The sequence below is a fragment of the Prionailurus viverrinus genome, chromosome B3, assembly GCF_022837055.1.
Source record: "Prionailurus viverrinus isolate Anna chromosome B3, UM_Priviv_1.0, whole genome shotgun sequence".
NCBI lineage: Eukaryota > Metazoa > Chordata > Mammalia > Carnivora > Felidae > Prionailurus > Prionailurus viverrinus.
The window spans coordinates 114,875,563-114,897,246 of NC_062566.1; the positions used below are offsets into that span (position 1 = coordinate 114,875,563).

At 39.5% G+C, this 21,684-nt stretch overlaps 2 protein-coding genes across 16 annotated transcripts in view; one reads left to right on the top strand and one right to left on the bottom strand.

Annotated features, from left to right (window-relative positions):
* ENTPD5 (ectonucleoside triphosphate diphosphohydrolase 5 (inactive)) overlaps positions 1 to 8,575 on the bottom strand; it is a 49,386-nt gene extending 40,811 nt beyond the window's left edge. For 3 of the 14 annotated variants that reach the window (XM_047864745.1, XM_047864753.1, XM_047864736.1), the window contains exons 1-4: positions 8,522 to 8,575; positions 5,997 to 6,103; positions 3,504 to 3,595; positions 30 to 96 (exon numbers count right to left, since the gene is read on the bottom strand). The gene's annotated coding sequence lies outside the window, so the exon portion shown is untranslated. Of the gene's footprint in view, positions 1 to 29; positions 97 to 3,503; positions 3,596 to 5,996; positions 6,104 to 7,077; positions 7,096 to 7,674; positions 8,061 to 8,146; positions 8,490 to 8,521 lie in introns of those variants that run through there. The other 11 variants (XM_047864750.1, XM_047864738.1, XM_047864746.1 and 8 more) reach the window with 9 other exon arrangements.
* A 105-nt stretch (positions 8,576 to 8,680) lies between these two features.
* The window catches only part of BBOF1 (basal body orientation factor 1), a 34,481-nt gene continuing 21,477 nt past the window's right edge, over positions 8,681 to 21,684 (top strand). The window contains exons 1-4 of one of the 2 annotated variants that reach the window (XM_047864729.1): positions 8,681 to 8,835; positions 12,836 to 13,064; positions 19,469 to 19,534; positions 20,923 to 21,066. In XM_047864729.1, coding sequence (XP_047720685.1) covers positions 8,780 to 8,835; positions 12,836 to 13,064; positions 19,469 to 19,534; positions 20,923 to 21,066 — 495 coding nt within the window. In that variant the 5' untranslated portion in view covers positions 8,681 to 8,779. The remainder of the gene's footprint in view (positions 8,836 to 12,835; positions 13,065 to 19,468; positions 19,535 to 20,922; positions 21,067 to 21,684) is intronic. The other variant, XM_047864728.1, reaches the window with a different exon arrangement.

Here is a 21,684-nt window from a genome sequence, read left to right on the forward strand (position 1 = left end):
TGGGGTATTACTTTATATTGGCTACTTACCAATATTTTCTTCTTCTTCTTCTGGACATTCCCTTGTTTCCTTCAACTAATGTGCCATTTTTTCAACCTGTAGAAGATGGACGTGGATAATCATAAGAGCAAAGTTCTCTTTTCTCTCATCAGCATGCTTATTTTTGATGCAATTATCCCTTTCCATACTTGTTTCCAACTATTCAGTCTTTGGAAACCAGATCACCATACTCATCACCTGACTTGCAGCTTAGTACTCTTGGGCTCTTTCTCCTCTTCCATACTTTCTTCTTATTCAAACTACAACCACAGCCACTCTTATAAAGTCACTTGTTTATAAAATCAGCAACAGCCAAGGGAGGCAAGTCACACTCCCTCTAAAAGGTAGTGTATATTTTTGTATAAATGTATGTGTGTAAATGTATGGGAGGCAGTGACTAAGGAGCTAATCCATAAAAAAAGTTGATAAAATCTAGCTTTGCACTTTGTCGAGTCTTTTTTTGGGCTGTAAAGAATTCAAGTAAGAAGTTGTATGGAGTGCCTGGGTGGCTCTGTCAGTTAAGTGTCAACTCTTGGTTTTGGCACAGGTCATGATCTCAGTTTCGTGGGTTCAAGCTCTGCATCAGGCTCTGTGCTGGCAGTGCAGAGCTGCTTGGGACTCTCTCTCTCCCTCTCTCTCTGCCCTTCCCACACTTGCATTGTTCTGTCTCTCTCTAAATAAATAAATAAATAAATAAATATTTATATTTGTATTTATTATAAATAAATTATAAACAAAAAAATAAAGGTTTAAAAAACAAAACAAGTTGTGCGTTCCACAGTGTGATCAAGAGCAGCCACTTACTATCCATGTATGAGTACATGGTTACAAGGGACCAAGCCAATCCTGGTCTGAGGTACATATCCACAAGAATTGAAGATAGGGACTCAAATATTTCTACACCAATGTCCCTAGAGCATTATTCACAACCACCAGAGGTGGAAACAATCCAAGTGTCCATCAATAGATATGTAAACAAAACATGACCATATATCCAATAAAATTGTATTTATCTGTAAGAAGGAATGGGAAGGAATGGGGCACCTGGCTGGCTCAGTCAGAAAAGCATGTGACTCTTGATCTCGGGGTTATGAGTTCGAGCCCCACACTGGGTGTAGAGATTACTTAAATAAACTTATAAAAAAAGCCAAGAATGAAATCCTGATTCATGCTACAAATATGAATGAATCTTAAAAACATTATGCTAAGTGAAAGAAGCCAGATACAAAAAGACATATATGATTCCAATTATACAAAATATCTAGACGAAGTAAATTCAGACAGACAGAAATTAGATTAGAGGTTATCAGGGATTGAGGGGAGGGGAGAATGGAGTTACTGCTTAACAAGTCCAGAGTTTCTGTTTAGGGTGATGACAGAGTCTTGGAAATAAGACAGCAGTGACGATTATAAAACACTGTGAAGATAATATCACTGAATTGAACACTTAGAATGGTTAAAATGGCAATTTTTATGTAATATATTTTACCACAATAAAAACTTTTTATTTTTAAAAAATTTTTAGTGTTTATTTATTTTGAGAGAGAGAGCTCACAAGCACATGTGAGCAGGGGACAAGCAGAGAGAGAGAGAGGGAGAGAAAGAATCCCAAGCAGGTTCTAACACTCAATTCTTGGAGCCTGAGATGGGGCTCCATCCCAGGACAGCAAGATCATGACCTAAGCCAATATCAAGAGTCAGGTGCTTAACTTACCAACCACCCAGCTAGCTGCCCCAGTAAAAACTTTTTTTAAAAAAGCATATGGGAGGTGCCTGGCTTGCTCAGGCAGTAAAGCATGCAAGTCTTAATCTCAGAGTCATGAGCTCAAGCCCCACATTGGGCATAGATTACTTTAAAAAAAAAAGGCAGAACCAAATATAAGATCATAAGAGGAAAAACACTGGCTACTAGTTACTATTTTAGTGGAGCAACAGTTATTACAGTTCATTCTTGGTATATCTCATGGGTACACAGCCAATTACGATTTAAACTCTAAAGGGTAGTACTGATACTCAGAATACATATTTAAGCTTTGAATTTATAAAGTATCTTCCATTCTTCCAGAAAGAGAAACTTACCTATGCAACATAAATCTGAAAATTATACATTCAAGAGAGGATTCAAACAAGGTTGAAAATACAGGGCCCCCAAAACAAAACGTTTTTAAGAAAGGTCTTCATACATTTTGTTGACTATAACTTAAAAACTTCCCCCAGTATGCTCTTGGAATCCAAGGATGGAATGAGTGGTATCTACTTCTAAGCATGCAATCTTGGGGCTCCTGGGTGGCTCAGTTGGTTGAGCATCTGACTTTGGCTCAGGACATGATCTTGTGGTTCGTGGAGTCAAGCCCCATGTCGGGCTTACTGCAGCCTGTCAGTGTAGAGCCCACTTCAGATTCTGTCCCCCTCTCTCTGTCCCTTCCCCACTTGCGCTCTCCCAAAAATAAACATAAAAAAAAAAAGAATTTAAACATGCAATCTTGACATTTCAATTAAGTTTTCCTTTTAAAAACACTTAATATTGTGTGTATGTCAATACACTAAACTCAAAACAAGAAACACTTCAAACTGGCATCTCCAAATGCCCCCATTCCTTGGCACCCTTGTACCATACACATAGAGAGGGTTAAATAGACACTCTTATTTCCTTTTCTGTTAGTGGCATCACAGATTTCCTAATTCACAACTCAAAATCCTCATCATCTTTGAATTCTTCTCTCTTATACCTTCTATATTCCAACTATCATCAAGAACTGGTGATTTTTCCTTTGCAGTATCTTTCTCATCTTTTTCTCTTGTTTACCTCCTAGTCCTCCTGTTAATATCTAAATTCTGGCCTTTATTACTTCAGACTTGGACTATTACAGCTTCTTAAATCGTCTTCCAATCACCGATGTCTCTGTTCTCAAATATATGCCAATGTTTTCCTAAAATGTTTTCATCATCTTCCCACTAGATTTTAACCCACAGCATGTCAGGAATTCATTGACCTTTGAACACTATCCAACCTGGCATATATGTTTAACTAACCAATGTTTGTTGAATGAATACATAGTATCACAATACATAAATCACCTCATTTTCTTTTTTATTTTTATTTTTTATTTTTAGAGAAAAAGCGCATGAGCAGGGAAGAGGAGCAGAGAGAGAGAGAGAGAGAGAGAGGGAGAGAAACTTAAGCAGGTTCCATGTTCAGTGTGAAGCCCAACTTGGGACTCAATCCCACAACCCTGTGATCATGACCTGAGCTGGAATCAAGAGTCAGCTGCTCAACTGACTGAGCCACCCAGGCTCCCCTCCTCACTCTCTTTAAAACTTTCATTAATTTCCCACTATGTATTACAGAAGGCACAAACTCAAATACTTAAATACTTACTGGGGCCAAGCAGGAAGTGTGAGTAAAGTTGCAAACCAACAGGAAGTGGTGGGGACAATGACAAACTAGAAAGTACATATCCTACCTATGCTGGCAACTGCTTGCTGCTGCCACAAATTGCTGCCACAATGAAAGATAGGTCCAGTACTTCCAGGTCTTCTGATTTTTCAAGATAAGCTGAAAGTATAGATTTCTTTGTAGAATTTGGTTTTTAAATAGTGACAACTAATTCCATTTAAAAATTTAAAAAACCCAGAAGCCACTGTGCAGGCCAGGCAAAGCACATCTATGAGCCAAATCCAGCCGTCAAGTTACAAGTTGGTGACTCTGCTCTGTAGGATAAAGGACAAACTCCCTAACATTTGAAGTCCATCACTGTGAATCCCAGGCTAACTTACCAAAGTCTTTTGCCCACTATTTTCATATAAGAACCCTCTGCTCTAGTCTAGCAGTTTTCAAACTTTAGGCTGTATCAGAATCACCTGGAGGGTTTGTTAAAACACAGACTGGTGGGCCTCACTGCCCGTTCTGATTCAGCATGTCTCAAGTATGGCCTGAGAACTTCCATTTCTAATCTGTAACAAGTTCCCAGGTGATGCTGATGCTACTTGTCCATGGACCACACTTTGGGAACCACTGCTCTAGTTAAACACTTCATTGTCTCTAACACACACTGAATTTTGCTCACATGATTCTACCTTTCCAGAAAGCCTTCCCTCTTCTTTTCAGCCCACCTCCTTCTGCAAACTTTCTCTGAATATGACAATCTTCCATACCACCAAATTCCTACAGCACTTATTGTCCATGCCACGTTCCCCTTATCCATCACTGCTTGGTGGTTTTTTGTTTGTTTTTGTTTTGTTTTGTTTTGTTTTTTATTGTTAACTGTTTGTATGTAGGTGCCAGTGAAGTTTTGTACTCTCGGAGATCACTGTTTGGGTCACTACTTTATACACTCTCGGAGATCACTGTTCAGGTCACTACTTTATACACCTGACTGTAAGCCACCTGAAGGCTTGTAGCCCTCAAGCTATCAGGTAGCATGGTATACAAGTTGGTACTCATTAAACATTTCTCTTTCTTTAGGATTTTATTTTTAAGTTAGCTCTACATCCAATGTGGGGCTCAAACTTACAACATTGAGACCAAGAGTTACATGCTCTATTGACTGAGCCAGTGAGGCAGCACCTCCTCCCTAAATGTTTCTTTCTTTTAAAAAAAATTTTTTTAATCTTTATTTTTTTTTAATATGAAATTTATGGTCAAATTGGTTTCCATACAACAGCCAGTGCTCATCGCAACAGGTGCCCTCCTCAATGCCCATCACCCTCTTTATTTATTTTTGAGAGAGAGACACCATGTGAGCAGGGAAGAGCAGAAAGAGAGGGAGACACAGAATCCAAAGCAGGCTCCAGGCCCTGAGCTGTCAGCACAGAGCCCAACGTGGGCCTCGAACTCACAAACTGTGACACCATGACCTGAGCCAAAGTCAAACACTTAACGGATTGAGCCAGTCAGGTGCCCCTCTTTTTTTTTAATGTTTGTTTATTTTTGAGAGAGAGAGAGAGAGAGAGGGCGACACAGAATCCAAAGCAGGCTCCAGGCTGTGAGCTGTTAGCACAGAGCCCAATGCAGGACTCAAACCCACAAACTGTGAGATCATGACCTGAGCTGAAGTCAGATGCTTAATGGACTTAGCCACCCAGGTGTCCTGTCACTAAACGTTTCTTAAATGAACGTCTAACAGATCCATGAAATCAAAGTACAGATAAGTGAGCCTGAAATTTTGGTGTATTATTTTTCTTAGAGAACTTTTAGTCCTGTGTAATAGCTTTGTCAGAATGGACAACTAATAAAAATTGGATATTTTGCAAATAAATTGCCAGTGGTAATAATTCTGTAGCAACACATTTTGTATAAAAATAGAAGTCAATGGTAAAAACAAAAAACAAAAAACACACAGATTTCAAAATTGGTAACAGTAAATATTTGATCTCAAAGATTCCTTATCCCCTGCAAGGATGTGAACTAGTCCACATCACAATATAATACCTATTTAATAGAATTCTGTATTTGTACAACGTGCAATAAAAAAGATGAAAGTAAGTCACTCCCCATGATATTCAGAAATACACATCAGTCACTTCAGACATAGTTTGGATAATATATTTATGCATGATTCTAAATGTTAAGTGAAAACAAAATCAAAAGCTGTTTGTTTACCTACTCACTTCCACCTAGAGTCACATCTGCTATCATGTGATTTCAAGGATGAATTAGGTGTATAAACTAGGGTCTTCAGGTTAAGCCAGAATAAAACCACAGATGACTTTACAGAGTAAATCCTATTTGGGAACTACTAGAAGAAAAAATCAGAAATACCATATATTCTGATACATAGTCCTATGTTATTTGGCTTTTTTTTTTTTTTTAACAACTCCACACTTGATATTACCATCAACAAGATAAAAGTTATCATTTGGTAAAGACAGAGAGTCCAATTCAGAAAGAAAAACAACAAAAACCACCCAGAAGTCTATGAAGTACATTTACAGCTTTAAGATAGCAGAGATGTTACCTTCTATCAGGATACTTGTCCTACCTACTAGGACCATAATGATCTTGTCTGCATGAGGATTCAGCCAAGACACTCCACACTTCTATGTTGAGTAGGTACTACGCAAACTGGGGGAAAAAAGAATTGTAAAGCCAAATCAACAAAACATTAAGTGGACTATTTCAAGTTTTAAAAGCATTAGTATTCTAAAATCAAAGAAAATTTATTCAGCAAGATAATCCTGAAACTTCACAGTAAACCTACCAGAAATTATGGAATACTACCAGATTAATTGCTAAATAGCAACTTCCTACTCTACTATCTGTATCGTCAGATGTTTCTTACTAATAGATGACTGAATAACATCAAGTTCTTTGGCAGAGAATGCGGAGGTTCAGAAGACTGAAGACTCTAGACCCACTTCTACTATAGTATAAATATAGGCCTTTCTCTTAGCCATATTCATATCACAACAGTTTTAACTACAAATCAAACTTATGGTCAATAAAAATGTATGATTAAATAACTACAAAGTGCATGAAATTAAAGTATGTGTCTATCAAGAAATCTCATTACAATCAAATTTTCATTTTATAAATGAGTCTATAGGCCTGTGTTCAAACAAGGAAAGTCTTGGACTGCCTTGCGTATTGTACAGTAACCAATTTTTAGAATGAATTCCAAATATACAGCCCGTGATAGAAGATGCCCTAACTTCTGTTTTCTGCCAGTTATTAATAGGGTACATCTTCAGAACCTTAGACAAAAACTCATCATAACTTTATGAACTCCATATCAGAGGAAACCCCTTCAATGCATGGTGATTCCACCAAGGACCCATCAGAGTGAGGCATACAAACAGAAAATGCACCAGAAATACAGTAAGCTACCAAAGGGCAGGGGCTGGAGGGTTGGGCAAAACAAGTGAAGGGGAGTGGGAGATGCAGGCTTCCAGTTAGGCAATGAATAAATCATGGGAATAAAAGCGACTTAGGGAATAAGTTAAGGCATAGGAAATATAGTCAATGATACCATAATAGCATCATAGTGACTTATGGTAGGTACATTTGCGTGAGCATAACGCCTAGAGAAAGTGAATCACCTGAAACGAATGTAGCACTGCGAGTCAACTATACTCAAAAACAAAAACAAAAAGAGAGAGAGAAAGCTAAGATCATGTTAACACACAGTAGGTCTAAAAAGATTTTCAGGGCGCCTGGGTGGCTCAGTCGATTAAGGTCTGACTTTAGCTCAGGTCATATCTCACAGTTTCTGAGTTTGAGCCCGCCTCTCGCGCCCCCCCCCCCCCCCCCCCCCCCCGCCCATTGGGCTCTGTGCTGACACCTCAGAGCCTGGAGCCTGCCTCGGATTGTCTCCCTCCCTCTCTGCCCCTCCCCCGCTCACACTCTTGTCTCAAAAATAAAAACATTACAAAAAATTCTTAAAAGATTTTTAGCGCTTATTGCAAATCAGCATCTTCCCTCTATCCACACAATTCAAAAACAAACTACATAATCAAAGAGAAAAAAAAAAAAAAAGGAGGGGGACATTAGGCCAAAGACCTCTGGAAGAGGTGTAGGGATTAAGTTCTCCCTAAAGACATGGAGAGGGAAGATGTACAAAGAAGTCTTAAAAGAAACTTTAAATTCCATTTGAAATGAAGAATGACGCAGAGCAGAGCTTCTGCAAATTTCCTAACCGTTGTCTTGGCACCCAGAGTTCCGATCGTCCTCAAAGACTCTCACTGAATGAAGGCATAATTACAAAGGTCCTCTGAAAAAGGAGAACAATACTTTTGAGTACTCCTTTCCATTCGTGTGCCCAGGGGGAAAAAAACACCAAAAGGCAAGAGGTTCCAACTTTAGGCAACCTGCAGAAAAGGGGGCTGCGGACGAGTCAAGCATCAGCAAAAAGGGAATCAGGGGCTGTTCTGGGTGGGCAGCCTCGGGCACATGGAATGGGGCGGAGGGCCTGCCCCCCGAGCTCTCCTCGTGGCCCCGCCACCTCTCCCACCCCAGCTGACAGCACTTTTCTCCCCGCCGGAGCCTCTCCCACCCCAGGTGACAGCACTATGCCAGCCTCACTCCCAACCACCGCCCTGGGAAAAATCCTCAACGGCCTCATCGAAATGTGTTTGGCCTCGGAAGTCCGCCGGATGCGCCGTCCCTTACATAATTAGCCAGAGTTAGAAGCCAGGAGTGGGATAAGGAAACCGAGAGTCAGGGCAGCTTCGGGAGAGGCTGAGGCGGCGCAGGCGGCTGCAGCCACGCTGGCTGTGGTGTGAGGCAAGGGGCGGACGCGCCTGCAGGACGCGAAACGCTGTAAAGCCGGCGCGGGGTGGCGCTCCGACCACCGCGGCGGGGAAGCCAGGCCCGCAGGGAAGCAAGCCTCCTGAGGTGAGGGCGCAACGACCGTCGCGCCGCCGGAAACGCCCGGCCTGCAGGACGCCACGCCGCTGTCCCGGACGGGCCCGCTTCGAGCCCCCACTAGGCCACCCAGCCCCGTCCCGGGGCCGACTCTAGCGCCTCGGCGCCCCGCACACTCACCGCGCGCGCGCGCGCCGCTCGGCGCGGCCGCCCGCCCTCCACACGACCTCCGCCCCGCCCCCCCCGCGCCCGGCCCGCAGACGGGGCCCGTTTGCGGCGGCGTCGGGGCTACGTCACGGGCGCGTGCGCTCTCCGCGCGCACTGGCAACGGCTGCGGCGGAACGTTACCCGCTTGGCGTGCTGGTTTCCTTAGAAACGGAGCCGGCCGGGCGGCGGCAGAGAAACGTCGGTTCCAGTGGGGTCCCTGGTGAAGCCGAGATGCCGTCTAAGGGAAAGGACAAAAAGAAAGGCAAGAACAAAGGCAAAGACAAGAAGTAAGGAGAGGCCACCCGGGGTTCCTGTCTCCCTGGGCCTACCCTCCGATGATTCGGAGCTGGGAGCCGCCTGCACGCTGGGGCTGGCCAGCTGGCTAACTGCCGTCCTCTTGCTCTCCCCGCTTCTGAAAAGGACAGCCCGCATTGTTCAGAAATTCCCCAAATGCATGCCAAACCATACTGCTCCAACCTAGACAATGGAATGTGAGATTTGGGACCCTGAATAATTTAGACACAGCCCCTGCCTATGAGTAATACGTTAACGGTGGAAGCAGATACATTCCCAAAGAATACAGTATAAGACCAAATGAACTAGGTGGGTGCTACTGGAGAGAAAAAGATCTGGGAATGAGGAGGAAGGATTGGTTCTGACACTAGAAGTGAAGGTCAAACGTCAGAATAACATTTCTTGGTATATTGAAGGTCCTCTAGACCAACACTGTCCAATAGGGTAGTGATCAGCCATTTGTGGCTACTAAACTAAAATTAATTAAAATTAAAACCTCAGATCCTTAATTGTATTGGCTACATTTCATATGCTCAGTAGGCTACTGGTGACTGTTTTGGACCATCACGACAGAAACTTCTATCAGACTGTATTGCTTTAGAACAGTGGTTCTCAACTGGGGGCGATTTTGGCTCCCAGGGGACATTTGGCACTATCTAGAGACATTTTTGGTTGTCACATCTAGGGATGTGTGCTACCGGCATCCAGTGGGTAGAGATCAAGGATACAGTTAAACATCCTGCAGTGCCCAGGCCAACTCCCACCTGCACCCCAAACAAAGAATCATTTGGCTTAGGATGTCGGTAGTGCCACGACTAGGAAGCCCTGCTCAAGCCTATAAGCTTCTCTTGGGACGCCTGGGTGGCTCAGTCAGTTAAGCGTCTGACTTTGGCTCAGGTCATGATCTCATGGTTTGTGAGTTCGAGCCCCACATCAGGCTCTGTGCTGACAGTGCAGAGCCTGCTTGGGGTTCTCTCTCCCTCTGTCTCTGCCCCTGCCCTTCTCACACTTTCTCTCTCTCTCACAATAAATAAATAAATGAAATGAAAAATGAAAGACTATAAGCTTCTCTAGAATAGGCACTTAGCATTATTCACCATATCTCCAGCTCCTAGCAAAAAGTCTAAAACATAGTGGATGCTTATTATTTGTTAAATAAAAAAATTAAGGTGTCTGCCTGTGTATACTGCAACTTGAATCTTTCCTTTTTTCCATGGGAGCTATGCTCTGGGTTTGTTTTGTGTGTGTGTGTTTTTGTTTTTTGTGTTTTGTCTTGCCCCTAGCCTGAGAGATCTCTGCTTTGTTGTTGAGAATATCTTGAACATCTAGAGAATTTCTGAGTGATTGAAGTCATTCCTTGGGGCTTTTGAAGGATTCCTTTTGGTTCAAAGGAAAACCTAAAAGATTTGACCAAATTGGGTAATTGTTCAGATTTCCCCAAACTGATCAGAATGCCTGAAGTAGGTATTGCTCTAGCAGGCTTGGAGTTGCTGCTGGATTGCCACTAGATCTGTTGAGTGACTCTACTGGTTCATTGGAATCATACATGGTGTCTAGCATCACTATGTATGGGACCATAAGGGAATCCCCCAAACTTGTAAAGTTTATGTGTACTCAGTACAGAAAGTTTAGGAAATGTGGGTAGTCAAGGAAGAAAACAAAAATCACTTGTAACCCCAGTATCCGAAGATAACCACTAATATCCTTTGGGATATTCTTTTTCTTCTTTATAAAATGATAGCCCACAGTACCTATTTACTTGTAGCTCCCCCACTCCATGTATTAATATAAGTATTCTTCTGCAGTGTTATTTTTTTCTTTTTTACATAATTGCACAGTCTAGTACATTTTAAAAGTGCCAAGGGATGGGACGCCTGGGCGGCTCAGTTGGTTGAGAGTCAACTTTTGATTTCGGCTCAGGTCGTGATCCCAGGGTCATAGGATCCAGCCCCATGTCGGGCTCCGTGCTGAGCATCAAGCCTGCTTAAGATTCTGTCCCTCTGCCCCTCTCCCCTGCTCACATGCACGCGTGCTCTCTCAAACAAAAGTTAAAAATTAAAAAAAAAAATAGGGACGCCTGGGTGGTTCAGTTGGTTAAGCGTCCAACTTCCACTCAGGTCATGATCTTGCAGTCTGTGAGTTCAAGCCCTGCATTGGGCTGTTTGCTGACAGCTCAGAGGCTGGAGCCTGCTTCAGAGTCTGTGTCCACCTCTCTCTATGCCTCTCCCCCTCTTGCGCTCTGTCTCGCTCAAAAATAAAATAAACATTACAGAAAATATTTTTAATAAATAAAAATGCCAAGGGCTTATCGCATTCTCAAATTCTTGGAACTCACTAGCATATGTTTTCTATTTTTGACCATGCGTCTACAGTACATCTTTCAGCAATGAGAAACATTGAGGGTAACAGACCTCTTATTCCTTGGATTTTTCCATGACTCAATTTGAGAAATACTGCTTTGTTTTTACAGTCAGTATTAGTGATTCTCTTATGAGAAATCCTGTCTGCATCAACTGTTCTGTGCAGCTTAGACCTGATAACCTTCAGGAAGCAACTGGATGATTATAGCAAGGCAATCTATCCCTACTGCCTAAATCATGTTGGAAAGGGAGGTCAAAGCTATAACAAGCTAGGGAGTTGGAGGTGGGGCTGACCTTAATTTGGAGAGAACAGTGGGACTGGAAAAGAATGGAGAACCAGGAGTAGGGGGTTGGGGATGGAGGGTGATAGTATAGAAAGGTCCACATATACCTATATATGAAAATATTTAGAGTTCAAATATTGAAGTCTTTTTTTTTTTAAGTTTATCTTGAGAGAGCATGTGTGAGCACACACACAAGTGGGGGAAGGGTAAAGAGGGGGTGAGAGAGAGAATCTCAAGCAGGCTCTGCACTTGGTCAGAGCAGCACCCATTGCAGGGCTTGAAACCATGAACCTTGAGATCATGATCTGAGCTGAAAACAGGAGTCTGATGCTTAACTGACCAAGCCATCCAGGTGCCCCCAGGTGAAGTCTTACTTATTATCTGAATATTTATATATCCAGTGCCTACTATATATAAGGTATATTGTTTTGTTATTCCTTGTACAACAAATCTTTACTTTGAAAAACTCTCCTTTAATCTTTGGAGGCATAGATTAATCACCTTAATCTTGAAGCCATACTTTATTATTATTAATTTCCTCTTTACCTCTGTATAACGATTATGGTTTGTTTTTCAACCATCCTTGAAGCCTGGTGCATGTGGCACCAGCTGATAAAAGTATTTAACATACTTGTTCAAGTGACTTGATCTTTTGTCAAAGGCCTAGCCAGAAAATCCCCCCAAAAAACAACCTACAACAAAACCAAAACTAGGTTTGGGGTGGGTGGAAGATTACAGAACAAGGGACTTAAAGTTATAGTTACACTATGCATGTATCATCATAAAGAAGGGGAACTAAGGTAATGGATTTGCAGTACAAGAATCAAGGTCTAAAACTGGGTGAGTAGGAATAGAAAAGACCGTTCAAATATGAGAAAAAGGAGTAAGGGGCACCTGGGTGGTTCAGTCAGTTAAGCAACTGATTCTTGGTTTTGGCTCAGGTCAAGATCTCACAGTTCATGAGTTCTCCCTCCCTCTCTCTGCTCCTCCCCCACTCACACTGTCTCTGTCTCTCTCAAAATAAATAAATAAATAAACTTAAAAAAATTTTTTTAAGTAAATGAAAAGATGTGGAATATTTATGAAATGAATTTGACTTACCATGCCTTTCTTCTTTGTTTTTTCAGTCTCTCAGAGTTATGCTCCAAAGCTCCCCTCTTCCAAGAAGAGTCACCCAATTAACTCCCTTATCAAGCAAATGTGTATTTCCTATTAACTCATTTATCCAACAATATTTGCTTATATGTGCCAGGCAATGCCAAGCAAAACAAAAAGTAATAAAGAGAAAGGTATAATTCTAATATAGTAGAGTAACTGTTATATGCTGTCAATGTCCTCTTCCCACGCAGGAAGGTAATAAAAGCTGATGAATCTGCAGTGGACAGAGCCAAGGCCAGTGCCTCCCTCTGGGAGGCCAGGCTGGAAGTCACAGAACTCTCGAGGATTGAGTATCGTGACACTTCACGGAGACTGGCAAAAAGTAATGAGGAGTTAAAGAAACAGCAGTATAAAATGGAGAAAGACACAATGTCTGTATTAAGTTACCTGAAGAAGCAGGATCAGGAGAAAGATAATATGGTATGTAGGTAGAAATCCTCCTGAGCCTCAATAACTACCTCTGTTAGTCTTGAAGCAGGATGCTATTTCTTTTTTTTTTTTTTACTTTATTTATTTATTTAAATCACATTTTTTTAATTAAAAAAATTTTTTAACATTTATTCATTTTTAAAAGGCAGAGACAAAGTGTGAATGGGGGAGGGGCAGAGAGAGAGGGAGACACAGAAACAGAAGCAGCCTCCAGGCTCTGAGCTATCAGCACAGAGCCCGATGCGGGGCTCGAACTCATGGACTGTGAGATCATGACCTGAGCCGAAGTCGGCCACTTAACTGACTGAGCCACCCAGGCGCCCCTAAATCACATTTTTTAAATATATAATTTATTGTCAAATTGGTTTCCATACAACACCCGGTGCTCATCCCAACAGGTGCCCTCCTCAATGCCCATCACCCACTTTCCCCTCTCCCCCACCCCCCACCAACCCTCAGTTCTCAGTATTTAAGAGTCTCTTATGGTTTGCCTCCTTTCCTCTCTGTAACATTTTTGTCTCCCTTCCCCTCCCCCAGGGTCTTCTGTTAAGTTTCTCAGAATCCACATATGAGTGAAAACATATGGTATCTGTCTTTCTCTGCCTGACTTATTTCAGGATGCTATTTCAAAATGACTTTACTATTAGAATTGGCTGTTATTTTCAGCCCTTGTCCTGTTGTTTTCTTGTCTGAAACAAAGATTGATGGTCATAAGGGAACATTAAGATCCATTTTATTTTAAGAAGAAGAACATATGACCTATATGGCTTTGATATTGATAAATACTTTTAATGATTTGTAGAGGAATTCACCTTTAATCCATGATCACATGATTATGAACCCAGCAAACTGAATCTCCTTTTTTTAGCCAGTTGAATCTTGAATTTCTCTTTCTGTACTCTAAGTGTTGAGGGTAAAGCTACTATTTTAGATCTGGAAGGAAAAGGGAAGGGAACCAATATTTTGGAGCCCCTATTTTATGCCAGGCACTATGCTAGGTAGGAAGTTTACCTCTTTTATCTCATTAAGGACTTTTAACAACTGCATGTAGCTACAATATTGTCATTCCCGTTTTACAAATTGACTCTCAGGTAACTTGCCCAAAGTCACACAGCTATGTGTGGTGTTAGGTGTGTGTGTAGGTGTTAAAGTGGAATTTAGGTGTAATTCCAAATTCTTCTCTTTCCCATTTGCCTCTATGAGCCCCATGGAGACCTAAGAGAATCTCTACCATGCTGAGGATGGTGTGCTCATTCCCATGTATGGTTTTGTACTTTAACTATTGATCATGCATTCTCAACATATTTTTTTTTACTCAACATCATGTTTTTGTGGTATATTCATTAAAATCACCTGATTCAGTTTATTTTGTAAAAATTTATATTGGGGCACCTGGGTGGCTCAGTCAGTTAAGCGCCTGACTTCAGCTGGGGTCGTGATCTCATGGTTTGTGAGTTCAAGCTTCTTGTCAGGCTCTGTACTGACAGCTCAAAGCCTGGAGCCTGCTTTGTATTCTCTGTCTCCTCTCTCTGCCCCTCCCCTACTCAGGCTCTGTCTTTCTGTCTCTCAAAAATAAACATTAAAAAAGTAAAAAATAAAAGAATGAAAATTTATAATGAGCATGCTTTATTTTTTCTTTAATTCTTATCTGCTTTGTAATATTCCAGCAAATAAATAAACCAAAACTTATTTATCCATACCCACTGTGAGTCAGACTCCCATTTTTTCATTATTACAAATAGACTTTCAGTGAATATTCTTGTGGATGTCTGCTTGTGTCCATGATGGAGAGTTTCTCTAGAGTAGACACTTAGAAGTTAAATTACTACATTATGAGGTTATGCATTGTTTCAGCTTCACAGGAGTTTAAATTGAGCTCCAAAGGGGTTATACCAATTTATGCCATCACAAGTGATGTATTAGAGTGAGGTACTGTTTGACCACATTTTTGTCAAAACTTGATATGTTACTTAGTTTTTGTTCAATTTTACAGGTGTAAATTAATATCTTGTTTTAATTTATATTTTCCTGATTATTAGTCATTTGAGCATCTTTTATATGATCCTTCACTCATTCTTAATTGTTTCTGCATTTGCTTCAGTACACATTGGAATTAATGCTGGTGTGATGCAAAATTGGCTCCAGCATAAGGATGACATACAAATTCATGCCTCATTCCATAGCTTTTTCAAATACCACCTTTGCAGTGACACCTTTCCTCACTATTCTCCTTAAAGTTAAAAACAACCTCCCTTGTTTTTTCTCTGTAATATTTACTATCTTCTGTCATATTATATGTATGATAATTATATATTTGTTTATTGTCTCTTTTTCTGATTAGAATGAAACCTCACAGAAGTAAAGAATTTGGGGGCTTTTTTTCTTCCTCAATGCTACACCTCCAGCATGTAGTGTAGGCCTAGCAAATAGTAGGCATTCATTAAAATATTTTTGCATGCATGAATGAATGGCTTGTGAGTATACTGATACTTTGAAAAAGTTAATAACAATCAAAACTAAGTTCAAGATGATAGTGAAAGCACATTACAGAAAGACTACTGAACATTTGTCTTGATTTTATATATTAAAGTAATTTTTTTATGCATTACTGTTATTTTTTTTACCTTCTTTCATAGGCAACTTCCATTTTTAAAATTACTTTCATTAGTAGGTATTAAAATTGTCTTCTATAAAGTATTATTCTAAAATAAGTTTTTAGGTAAAATAATTTTCCAAATTCATTACATAGAAGCTTTGTGGCCTGCATTAGCTAATTGATATTGATTTATGAGTATCATTTATATTTCCTGATTTTCATCTGCCTTTGTGTATCAGAGGTTAGTTAGCATCTGGCTATAGCAAATAACATAATTTTCTCACAATTATGGTTGACTACTGAAACCAAAGACTACCTTGGGAGGAAGAAGTATAGTAGATTCAATATATCCTAGTTAAGTAGCTCTCCTATAGTTTTGTTACTCATTCTGCCATATCCTAGAAATGTGTTATTAAGCTTTATATAAACTGTCTATAATCTTATTTCATGTTAATTATAGAAATAATAGAAACGAGGGGTGTCTGGGTGGCTCAGTCAGTTGAACGACCAACTCTTTTTTTTTTTTTTTTTTTTTTAGTGTTTTTATTTATTTTTGAAGGAGAGACAGACAGAGCATGAGCGGGGGAGGAGCAGAGAGAGAGGGAGACACAGAATCCGAAGCAGGCTCCAGGCTCCGAGCTGTCAGCACAGAGCCCAACGGGAGGCTCGAACTCACGAACTGTGAGATCATGACCTGAGTTGAAGTCGGATGCTTAACCGACTGAGCCACCCAGGTGCCCCTGAACGACCAACTCTTAATGTGGGCTCAGGTCGTGATATTGAGATTGTGGGATCAAGCCCCACATCAGGCTCTGTGCTGAGTGTGGAGCCTGCTTGGGATTCTCTCTCTCTCCCTCTCTCTCTGTCCCCTGCTCACTCTCTGTCTCTCAAATAAACAACAACAACAAAAAAGAAATGAAATGTTTTTTGGAAACATATCTTGAACAAAATTAGGAGATTTTCCTTAAGAGTGTGTTTTTGTATTTAAAGGTTTGTTCAATCACAAAATAAATCTCATTATATTTCACACCTGTCCTATATAATTTAGGACTGTCTCAATTTATCTTTCAGAATTTTTAGGTTTCCCTTAAGCTAGTCTAATTACAATATTTCACTTACGTATCCTCTGATTCTATAACCATGTCAAGGGGTTTTTAGTTTAAAAAGCTACTCGGGGCACCAGGGTGGCTCAGTTGGTTGAGCGTCCAACTCTTGTTTTTGGTTCAGGTCATGATCTCACAGTTCATGATTTTGAGCCCCGCGTTGGGCTTTGCACTGACAGTGCAGAGTCTGTTTGGGATTCTCTTAATCTCTCTCCCTCTCTCTCTGTCTCAAAAGAAATAAATAAACTTAAAAAATAAATAAATAAGCTACTCAGGTTTCCTACTAAAACATACTAGAATCTTTGGACAAATGATTGATTCCAAGGCAAGCAGGGAAAGTAAAAGATGAGCCTGGAATATTTGTGCAAGAAAGTAAGTAAAATAAAGGGTGGGTACCTGGATGGCTCAGTCAGTGGAGCATGTGACTTTTGATCTTGGGGTTGTGAGTTCAAGCCCAAAATTGGGTGTAGAGATTACTTAAAAATAAAATTGTAAAAAAAAAAAAAAAATTAAAGGGCACGGGTACTAGTTTGAAGGGGCTCCCCCTGCCAAATCTGAGACAATCAAAATAAACAATGACAGTAAAACATAATCCATTGAATAAAATATGTCCATACAGTAGAATATAGAAAATTACTAAATTTCCAAAGAATGGTGGAATTGAAAAAGGCACTATTTGGTGCCATGGGATTAATTGATCCCATCAAAAATCATCGGTGGATGCTAAAACTAGTGGTGAAAGTTTGATGAGCAGAAGGATATTTGCATAGTCTCAAAATATCTGTCCTTAATTTGTAAATTAACTTAATTAGAAAAGGAAAATTGTAACTTTTTAATAGTCTCAAAATATCTTTCCTTAATTTGAAAATTAATCACAAAAGGAAAAGTTGTAACTTTGTAAAAATTTTAAAGGAAAAACCTAGCAGACACAATCTTAACCAATTGATGAAAACATCAGTTACCTTATGATATAATGCACTGAAAAGAATACATCATCACTTAGACAGTGTATGCCTGCCAAAAATGCATAACCTGAATCTGCTCATGGGGAAACATCAGATAGCCCCAACTCTAGCTGGTATTCTTGAAAACTGTTGATGCCATAAAAGACAAAGACTGAGAAACTTCCAGATTAAAGGAGACTAGTACACATGGCAACTAAATGTAATGCATAATCAAGGATTATATCCTGGACCAAAAAAAAAAAAGTTGCAATAAAGGACACTACTGGGACAATTGGCAAAATTTGAATATGGACTATAGATGAAATAATAGCATATCAATGTTAAATTTTCTGATTTTGATTACTGTGCTTCTAAAAGAATTTTGGGGCAAATATGTGGCTCAGTTGGTTAAGTGTCTGACTCTTGATTTCAGCTCAGGTCACGATCTGATCAGCCCTGTGTGGAGCCTGCTTAAGGTTCTCTCTCTTCCTCTCCCTATGCCCCTCCCCCCCACCCAATAAATAAATAAATAAATAAATAAATAAATAAATAAAAGAATGGAAATACATTCTGAAGTATTTAGGGGTAAAGAGGCATGATATCTTAAACCTCCTCTCTCATCGTCCAGAAAAAAAAATGTATATCATCTCTACATATTTTAGATAGATCAATCTATACATACATAGAGTGGGAAAGCAAATCGGAAAAATTGGGTGAAAACTATATGAGAACTCTTTGTACTCTTGAAACTTTTTTCCAAAAGTTACCCAGATAAGAGAAATACAAATAAAAACTACAGTGAGATATTACCTCACACCTATTAAGATGGCTATGATCAGAAAAATAAGAAATAACAAGCCTTGGGAAAGATGCAGAGAAATTGGAGCCTTGTGCATTGTTGGTGGGAATGAATGTAAAATGGTGTAGCCATTATGGAAAACAGTATGTAGGTTCCTCAAATAATTAAAAGTAGAATTACCACATGATCCAGAAATCCGCTTTTGGGTGTATTTCGAAAAGAATTTAAAGCAAGAGCTTGAAAAGATATTTGTGCACCCCCTTCATTGAAATACTATTCACAGTCAAGAGGTGGAAGCAACCCAAATGTCCATTGACAGATGAACGGATAAAGAAAATGGATATATACATACAATACAATAATATGCAGACTTAAAAAAAAAGAAAACCCTCATTAAAAAAAAATTTTTTTAAAAAGAAGAAAGTCCCGTCACATGCTACAACATGGATGAACTTCAAGGGCATTATGCTAAGTGAAATAAGCCAGTCACAAGAGAACAAACTGTATGATTCTACTCATACAAATTATCTGAAGCAGTCAAAAGTCAAAAGCATTGGGGAGGGGGGTAGGTAGGAGAAGAAAGTAGTGTTTTATGATATAGAGTTCCAGTTTTGCAAGATGAAAAAGTTCTAGAGATCTGTTGCACAACAATGTGAATATATTCAACACTGCCGAACTATATACTTAAAAATGGTTCAGATGGTAAATATAATGTGGTTTTTACCACAAAAAAAAAAATAGTTACCCAGGCAATTCTGATGATAGCCAGGTTTTAGAAACTGACAATAGCAGGTTAAGGGCATGGAATTATGCCCCCTTTTCTCTTCTTTCTACCATACTCTACCTCTCCAACCCTATTGGTTTTAATATCATGTGAAAACTAGGCTACTTAATAAAGATAAGACACAGAGCAATGTTTTTTACCTTCCTGACGGTATTTCCAACTTCTACAGATTGAAAAACTAAAACAGCAATTGAATGAAACAAAGGAAAAAGCCAAAGAGGAGAATGAGAAATTGGTGAGTGTCTAGGTACTACTACTGTTACTTACTGGGTGGTCAGGTTTCTGGCAAGCTCAGATATTTAAGACACAATATGAGTAAGTGAATAGGTCCTAAGAGCAGCCTCAGTGACCTTAAAGCTCACACACTTGATTGTGCAGAAGCTCAAAAATAGCAAAACTGTTTTTGTAGAAAATGATCTGGTAGTCGTGGTGCTCCTGAGTTTGTCCTTTCAATGGCTTTTCAGTGGATGGAGGTAGGAAATATAAATTCAGATGCAGGAGTACAGGGTTTTTACTTGATCCAGTCTCCTTTCTCTCTCACCAGAAATTCTGGTTCTTAATATCAGGTATGATTGAGTTATTGCTTCAAACCTCAATACATCAACAGTCACAGAATAACTAACACCAACATAGATTAGTGGAAACAGTTTAAGATTTTAGGGGGCACTTTTCCCCTCTGGATATATACCAGTAGGGATCTATGATCAAATTACATTACCATTTGAAATAATTTCTTTCTGTGTGATTATGCCACCAACTCAAGAACACATTTTGTTTTTGATTTTGGGGAGCTGCTTTTTAAAATTATGGAATTATATAAAATTATGTAATTTTAAAGTTATGTAATTACATAATTATGTAAAATATTTATGGGGCTCCAAAGTCAAAGCAAGCATGTTATATTCTGAGAAATCCAACTATCCATGTCTTCACAATATACCAGAGTATATTGTCAAAACTGATTTTTGTCAACATGATAGGTGAAAAAGGGTATTCCAGTGTATTTCAACTTGCATTTCTCTTATTTTGAGCTAGGTTGAGCATTTTTTCATGTTTGAGGGTCATTTGCATTTCTTTTTGACAACTCATTCATTTTTTAAATTGTTATTGGCCCTTTTTTCCTCCTCTTCCTCTTTTTTTCTCTTCTCTCCTTCTCTTTCCTTTCTACTCCTCCACTTCCTTTTCCTCCTCCCTCTTCCTCTTTTTTTCCCCACCTTCTCCTTCTCTCTTGATTTATTAGAGATACTGGCCCTTCCTTATCTCTTAGCTTACTAATTTTAATTTACGGTTAGGGCTGTTACTTCTCTTTCTTACAAATTAAAGATTTGTTTAGTCTTCTCAAACCTCTTTTTAATAATTAACCTGCATTTTCTAGATAAGATCAGCTCATTCTAGAAGTTCTTTCTTATTCAAGGCACTTGGTATCTTCTGACAAAAAGTAAAACTTTATGCAAAAACAAAAAGGGAACATTTCTTCAAAAAAGATAGACAAATGGCCTAAGGTTTCAAGGGAACACAACTTTGTGGGACTTCTGTTCTTTTTCCTAATTCATTTAACTGTTTGGGTTTTTTGTTTTGTTTTGTGTTTTGTTTTGTTTTTGTTTTTTTGTTTTTTTTATATAGGAACAAAAGTATATTGTGCAAATAAATGAGCTGGAGGGAGAGTTCCAGCAAAAAGCCAAAGAAATTGGCATGATTCAGACAGAGCTGAAAACAATAAAACAATTCCAGAAGAGAAAAATCCAAGTGGAGAAAGAATTAGATGACGTAAGTTTCTTTCTTTCTTTAAACATAGGAGATTAGAGGGGCACCTGGGTGGCTTAGTCGCTCAAGCATCTGACTTTTGGTTTTGGCTCAGGTCATGATCTCACAACTTTGTGGGTTCGAGCCCCACATGGGGCTCTGTGCTAGCAGTGAGGGGCCTGCTTGGGATTCTCTCTCTCTCTCTCTCTCTCTCTCTCTTTCTCTCTCTCTCTCTGTCTCCTCTCTGTCCCTTCCTCACTCGTACTTTCTCTCTCTTAAAATAAATAAATAAATAAATAAATAAATAAATAAATAAATAAATAAATAAATAAATAATTTTAAAAAAGGAGATTAGGATTAACTACAAGCATAATTCAGAGATATTGCAGGTTTGGTTCCAGAGTGCCACAATAAAGTGAATGTCACAATACTACACTTTTTTTTTTCGTCTTTTTAAGTAGGCTCCTTGCCCAACATGAGGCTTGAACTCACAACTCTGAGATTGAGAGTCCTATGCTCTACTGACTGAGCCAGCCAGGTGCCCCTCACAATACTATACTTATGTGTGCAAAAGCCTTCATAGACATTTACTCCTGTGAGATGGTAAAGGACTCCCTTTGGCATTTTAGAGATTATTTGAGA